The 8,062-nt window shown below is 33.9% G+C and overlaps 1 protein-coding gene across 2 annotated transcripts in view; it reads left to right on the forward strand.

Moving 5' to 3' along the window:
- PIBF1 (progesterone immunomodulatory binding factor 1) overlaps positions 1-8,062 on the forward strand; it is a 233,993-nt gene that overhangs the window by 30,275 nt on the left and 195,656 nt on the right. For both annotated transcript variants that reach the window (XM_017523632.2, XM_037736793.1), the window contains exon 6: positions 7,215-7,348. In XM_017523632.2, the coding sequence (XP_017379121.1) occupies positions 7,215-7,348 (134 nt within the window). The remainder of the gene's footprint in view (positions 1-7,214; positions 7,349-8,062) is intronic.

Genomic DNA, 8,062 nt, shown 5'->3' on the forward strand with positions numbered 1-8,062 from the left:
ATTGAAGCATAATTATTAAATAATTTTTAAGTAAAAAATTATATAATAAATTTTAAGTACAGATTATATAGTTTCTATTTTTATCATAATTTAGTGAAACCAGAGATAAAAGGTGAGGAGGAATAAACTTACTTGGCAATTAGAAACATATCTTTTGGATCAAAGAGGAAAGAAAAACTGAAATAAGAAAGCAAAACGAGAACATTTTTATATCAGAATTCTTGAGACACATTTAAAGCTATGCCAAAGGAAAATCTATAGTCTTGAAATGCCTTTATTATTTAAAGAAAGATGAAAAAAAAAAAAATCATGTAGTACCGATCTTGAGAAAGCTGGAAAAAGAGGAATAGAAGTAAGGTGTTGTTTGGAATTAACTGACATGAAGTAAAAGAAAATACATTACATACAGTTCTGTGGCAATAAGCTTGAAAACAAAAGGGAAAGTGAACTGTGCCAGCAAAATATAGATTACTAAAATTGACGGAAGTGAGAACTTGAATAGAACAGTTACCATAGAGTTGTTACAAAAAGGAGTAAAAGTGTACAACTGATAAAATTACCAACAGGTTCACAGATGGATTACCACAAATGGGTTCACAGTTGATTTCTCCAAAGACAGCTCATTTCACTTACTTCTACTATACTAGACTATTTAAAAAGAAAGCTCTGAGAAAGAGAATACAAAAGCTAAATAAAATAAAGCACGTAGGCCAATTTTACTTATTACTACAGATGTAAAAATTTGAAATAAAATGTTAAATGAATTCTGGCCATTGTATTAAAAGAATAATGCTTTATGATTAAACAAATTATATTCCAGGACAGAAAGAAGAATCCATTGCATCAGCAAGTTAAAGGAGAATAGCTTTATGAAAATATGAACATATGAGATGCAACAGCAATTAGTGTTGAACACTTAAGATTTTATAGCTTTCTTCATTTGAGTTTGTTACCTTTCTTTTGAATGAAATATTTTCCCCCACATCCATCTCTAGCAAGAAAAGAAATTGATTCATATGAAGAAAACTATAAAATCTTGGAACATGGAAGTATCATACCTTAAGTAAGATAAGCTCATTAAAATAGCAATTTTTGTGATTAACATATTATTCAAATATAGTTATATTCTCATATTTTTCTGATAATTTGCAGGGGGTATTGGAGGGAAGAAGCGTGGTACGTGACTTTATCCTTTCTATCGCCTTTGTTAATGCTTTTTAATTTTTCTTTACCTATTTTTCGAGACAAGGTCTCACTCTGTCATCCAGGCTAGAGCATTCTCCCCTGTCAGCCTCTTGAGTAGCTGAGACTACAGGCATGTACCATCACACTGTTAATACTATTAAAGCTTATTTCAGTTACTCAAAGGCATGGGAAACCGTACTTTTCTTGCACTGATAAACTTAAATTTTGGGGTTAATAAATGATATTTTTAAGATAATTTAGCAACTTGGTATCTTTAACATTAAGACTTAAATTTGTTTGGCTAGATCATATTTGGGCCAATACCTGTTGAGAAGCCAGTGTTTCAAATTTGTTACAGTCGTTTACTGAATAAAATGTTGACTGTAAAAATTGCCTCCCAATACATCAGTGTAGCATTTTGCAGTGATGGGGTCTGCTAGATCCATGAGCTAGGGAGTCATGTCTAAATACTAGTAGTAAAGTATTTAGTACAGTAATAAGCACATACAAATAAATGAGCCAGTGAATCAGTTAATGTACTCACTCTGCAGAAGCATCAGATAAGTCCAGAGAAGTTCACTTGCTAGAGCAAAAAGAGGAGAGACAGAATCTGAACCCATATTTCTTATTCCATTCTAGGATTCACTACATGTGATGAAAGTTACCTTTCTTCATTCTTGAGTTTTACTTGGTGTGATGGCTCACACCTGTAATCCCCCTTTGGGAGGCTGTAATCCCAGCACTTTGGGAGGCTAAGGTGGGCAGACTGCTTGAGTCCAGGAGTTCAAGACTAGTCTGGACAATATGGCAAAACCCTGTCTCTACTAAAAATACGAAGAACTGGGTGTGATGGCATGCCCGTAGTCCCAGCTACTCAGGAGGCTGAGGTGGGAGGATCATCTGAGCTCAGGAGGTTGAGGCTGCAGTGAGCCGAGGTTGTGCCACTGCACTCCAGCCTGGGCAACAGAGTGAGATCCTGTCTCCAAAAAAATTACTGAGTTTTTTTTTTCTTTTTTTTAAAAAAGGCTTAAATTTTTGTTTGAATTCCATTTATTCAAATAGATATAATTGAAAATTTAGCATGTAACAAATTAAGATTTTCATTTTAATGCATAGCAGACTTTACTACTTCCATTCCTGTCTTTAGAAGTCAGAAAGATTTTTTTTTTAATTTCTTGAAGATCTTAACAATGATAAGAGTTGTCTCTGGCAGCAAAACAGACTTCATTGTGACTTAAGGAGACAGCCTATAGCAGTTAAAGCTTAATTAGGTTTCTTGTTCTTTTCAGTATTTAGTTGCTTGAATTAGATTATTAATAATGAAACTTGTGGGAATTCAGACAAGTGAATTCTCACTTTTCCAGAATAGCTAACCAACTATTTCTTACCATTCGCTGAACTGCTGTTCAATGTAAACTGTTTCAGATTTGAACCTTAAGGTAAATGTCACTATATCCTATTTCCAGTTTCTTTAGTTGTCCTATCTCTACACGGGCAGGAGATCTTCATTTATTAAATATTTATTTTGAGACATAGGTTACTATTTCTCAGTTTACATCATGTGAGAGATGAAAGACTTAAAAGGAAGCTTAGAAATTCATTATATTCATAGTAATTGTGTTTTATTGAGAATGGAAATTGATACTTGGCTATTAGCACATTTACTAGTACATAGAAATTTTCTGTTAGAAAGGGCTGATAACTGGAAATTTTATGTGTCTGTTTCTTTATGTTTGAAAAGTTTACCTTTTTTGCTGCTTTTGTTTAATCTATTTAATTCCTCTTTTGTTCCTCCTCTTCCACAGACATTAATTGCAAATATTCTATATAATAGGCAGAGTATTAGTTACTAGGATTATAGAAAACTTTCTTAAATTTTTCCTTATGATGTGGGAGACAAGTAACGGCTCCTTACAGCACATCTGGTGCATTTTCCGACAGGTAAGAATCGCGTGTTGTGGAAAAAATAGGATAAACTCTAGGTTAGAGCCGAAGCTTTGTCTTCCCACAAAGGTTGATGCTGAGCTCAAGACATGGAAGGATGCAGAGGGGAATACAAAACAGTCTTTTCTGCTCTCTATAGCTTTAATCATGGTTCTACACAGACATGGGGTTTATTTTGAAGGAAGACGCTACTTTTCCTGTTTCTAGGGCTATGTCTTACTCTATTTTAATTGCTAACAATAAGTGCAGGAGGTTTTTTAGTTCACAATACAAAAGTAATACTTTCATTTAAGGGGAAATTTTCCAGTTGAAAAAATGTAAATAAAGGGCTGGTTGAATGTATACATTCCTATACTGCACTTACACTTGCTTCCGTTTATACTTGCATATGGTATTTATATTGTTTAAAAATGTATGGATATATAAAAACGTATATATTATATGACATGCTGTGTATATAATATTAATAATATACACTATATTTATTCTCCCATGGAACTACTCTCTGAATATCCTGAAATAGTCTACATATTTCAGGGTCAGATCTTTACCTTTTTAGATCTTTGCAGTTGTACTCACAGAAAACACTGCTTCTTTGGGAACTCGTCATCTGGATACCCCACCTTATAGTCTTCCTCATTTTCAGACCACTGGGACATTCCTCTTTGTTTAGTGAAAGCCTTCTAAAGTTTAGAGCTTCAGTAAAGCTCTAGATTTAGTCTTCCTTTCCACTTCAGCTGCTACCTAGGTTACTTCTGTGATTAATTCATCTGTAGCCTTGGCCTTGAATTTTATTGATCTCATCTCTAGCGATTTGCCTTTTTTCCACTTTAACACTCAGTCTTATAGCCCAGATTTGGTCCCCAGAACCGATTTACTTCTGAAGTTATCAATTCACTTTGATCCACTGAACATCCTATTTCATAGGATGTTTTTTATGTTTTCCTGTCATGGCTTTCAACTTGTCTTTAACAAAATTTCCAATCCATATAATTTATTTCTTTATCAATCCTTTCCTAGATTTATTTTTTTTTCCCTCACCATCATGTTTTCAGTTTTCAAACTAGACTAAGAAACTCTCAACTCTTTATTTTTCTAACTGAGCACTACTGGGGAAAATCACACAAGCCAGAGTGATAAACTCTCAACTCTTAATTTTTCTAACTGAGCACTACTGGCAAAAATCACCCAAGCAGTAACAAGCACTGTCAGTTTATTGTTATTAGCCTCAAATGGACCCCACAATTGGTTGTAATTCTATTATTTCTAGTTCTCTCATTTTTCACAGAGGTTACTTAAGGGAACCAACCACTCTCCTTACATTCCCAGTTTTCTGTGTTTCTTGTCACTCTCAGTAGATGACTTAGTGTTTCATTTCACAGAGAAAATGGAAATCCTCAGGTGAGAACTTTGTCCTGCCACCAAATCTACTCACATCTGCACTCATTCTGGTTTGTTTGTTCTTACTGTTTGTAATGGAAAGAGTCTTACCCTCAAGGGGTGGAAAATCATATGCCTCTAGAAACCAGGTGGATAATATAAATTTGTGAAGCCTTAGGGTAAGAGCAGGCTGTAGCCTGTAGCAAATTGATAAGAGCTATCTAAAATATTCAAGTTGTTAATACTCTGTATCAGCAAATCTCCACATCTAAACTGTGGATCCCATCTCCTGTATTCTTCTTATTCAGGATTATGCTTCATTCTCCCGTATGCAGCCCCTTTTCTCCAACAGTAATTCATCTTTTGCCATTAGTTGTTTCCCATCAATATTTGCATATTGTCAAGCTTGTTTCATCTTTTAAAACCTTCATTGGCCCTGTTTTCTTCTCTTAACTACTGTATTTTCTCCACTTTTACTATTAAGCTTTAGAAAGAGTTGCCCACTGATTGGTATTTGACAAACTTAGATTGGAGTCCTCACTCTACTATTTATGAGCTCTGAGACTTTCCAAGCCTCAGTTTTTTTCATCTGTGAAACAGCATAATTTTTATATCCCATCATAAATTTATTAAGTCCGACAATGTATATAAAATAGCCAAAAACAGGGGCATACTGAGTATTTATACATATTTGTTTTAGTCCCTGGCACTCTACCTTCTACCCCTACCCCTGAGTATTTTAAAGGCTTTTTGTTTTTCTCAGTAGTATTTCTTCGTACCAATAAGTAGTGTTTCTCAATGTTACTGACTGCTTCAAAGCACTGTCTTCTGTTTTTCCTGACACACACCCCTGGTTTATTGGTTGTTTCTGCTAATACTTTTTTGGGGTTTTGGGGATCCCTGTTTTTTGCCCTTTTTTTCATGTTTTTATATTACTTGTGTTTATGTTTCTACAAATTTTGTCATGGTGTTTGTACAATTACTAAAGTTGAACTGTGTAATTGTCTGTGATCTCTTTGTAAGCCAAAGCTAAGAGGAAGCATTATAACAATATTTATAGTTAATCAGCATTTACTACATGTTAGGCATTTTTATAAGCACTTTACATGTATAACTTGATATAAGCTTCACAAGAACTCTGAGGCAGGACACCAGAATAGAGAGGTAAACTAAACTGCCCAGAGAGTCTCACTGCAGGAATTCAATTTTAGGTAGTTGAATTCTGGAGCTTGCCTTCCTACCCATAACATTATACCCTTTTCTAAAACAGTTGCATGATTAATGGTGTTTAGAAGGGTAAAGCATTCTTCAGAAGAACTAAAGATTCTTGTAGGACTTAGGTCTGAAATGATATATGTGATGATTCTTCAGGTAATCCCATAATAAATACCATAGTAACATTTCATTCTCATGGAAAACTTCAGTGTAGAAGAACATGATACCATACCAAAGCAACACACACTGAATATGGTTTTTCCATAATTACTTCTCTCAAACAGCCCTTTGTTATAAATTTGGGGACTAAAATATCAAAATTATATTTAATAGTTTAAAAAGGACAAAACTGTCTTACTCGTCTTTGTATCTATAGTGCCTAATCCAGGACCAGTCACATGGACATGATCTAGTCAGTATGTGTGGAGTGAATATGACCTCATTTAGTTGGTCAGCTACTGAAGCAATAATGACTTAACACAGGATGCATTTAACATGCCAGCTTCCGAAGATGGGGTTGATGGTTGGTTGCAAAATTTGATGAGTTCAAAGAAGGAAAATAAGGAGGAATTTAGTCCCTGTCTCCTGCTTCCTGTCCCAGTTTCCATATTTAATTATTTCTTTGTTAGCTTTTATTTCATTCTTATTATATACCTGGTAATGTTTAAAGTGGTGGAGGTCCAGCAGTGAGCAAGACAAAGTCCCTGCCCTTAAGATGTTTACCCTCTGGTCAGATAGAAAACTAATCTGATGGTAATGATACATTGAGATCAGTGCTGTGAAGGAGACAAGCATTTAGATTTTATGCAGGTATTCAGGCAGTGGGAACGGGTTAGAAGAAGCATTGGTGGGTTCAGAGAACTTCAGATTCTCATTAGGATTGCAGGGTGAAGTGTGACTATTAGGAATGGTAAGAAATGAGGCTTGTAGTAAGCAGCACCAGATTGTAAAGAACCTTGTAAACAACTTTAAGGTTTTGACTTTCATTGCTCTTCCCATATCAGCCATCCCTTAATCCCTTTCTTATGTGCTACTGGCAGGGGGAGAGTATAGAGGGAAGAACAATGTAAAGATGTGTTTCAAGGGTCACACGATTTTTTTATTTTTGCTGAATGTCAAGATGGGAACTGGATAAACTTCTCAAGAACAGGAAGTGTGTTTTATTCACTTCTGTATCTTTAGCATTTGATAGAAACTCAGTAAATGTTTTTAGAAATTCATTTAATATTTGTAGTAATTTTATGTTTTAGTGGTTGTGTTTTTTTTTATTTGAAAAACAGTTTAGGTTTTAAACAACTGAGTTTACAAACCACTCTGAATTTAATATCACTTGTCTTTGAGTAGGAAAAATTTACTAAATTTAAAAATCGAGGATTTTTGTTGTTGTTTAATTACAAGGACAATCACAGCTTGACAAAAGACTTCAATACAGAATTTGATCAACTATGTTAAGTGTTTAGTCTGAAATGTGTTATTCCTTTGATTTATAGACATATGAGGAAGATCGAAAAAACTACTCAGAAGTTCAAATTAGATGTCAACGTTTGGCCTTAGAATTAGCAGACACAAAACAGTTAATTCAGCAAGGTGACTACCGTCAAGAAAACTATGATAAAGTCAAGAGGTAAGTAGTTAAAATGGCTGCACTAGTAGTTCTCCACTTTAGCTTGCATCAAAGTCACCTGAGTTTTTACCAACAACCAATTGTTAATTTTACTTTTACCTTATTCTTCTTTGCACAAATGAATGCAGTTTTGGCAGTTTGTTGGGTTTATACTGAATTTTTATATTGGTTGTTTTTGTTTTATTTAGATGTCACTGTTGTCTTAAAATGTAAACAAAGATAGGAACCCAGTAAAATCACATGTGTGTATATATTTTTTCAATGTTACTTGATGATTATTTTTATGTAATGGAATCAATGTAAATACTTACAGTTTTCTCTGAAGTTTTTTTTAGCTGTTACTTCCTGACAAAAGACACACTTTCAAAAAAAAAAAAGACACTTTCTGAGAATATATTTCCTAATATTTGCTACTAAGAAGCTATAGCAAATATCTTTGTTTAACTGGAATATTCCTTTTTATTGTTTGTTCAATAATTTAATGAGCCACTACTTAGCTGTATGTCCCTCGATAAATCTCTTTTCTTTCCAAGCCTAAATTTCATCATTTATGAGATGTTGCTAATACGGATAACTGCACTATATAATCTATGATTAAATAAAAATATTTATGAAAGCCTTTACATACATATGTACTGTATTTGTAATATAAATGAAATGACCTTTTATCTTAATTGTTCACTCCACCTGAAGTGATTTTTTTTTTTTTTTTTT

Source organism: Cebus imitator, unplaced genomic scaffold (assembly GCF_001604975.1).
Source record: "Cebus imitator isolate Cc_AM_T3 unplaced genomic scaffold, Cebus_imitator-1.0 Scaffold29, whole genome shotgun sequence".
NCBI lineage: Eukaryota > Metazoa > Chordata > Mammalia > Primates > Cebidae > Cebus > Cebus imitator.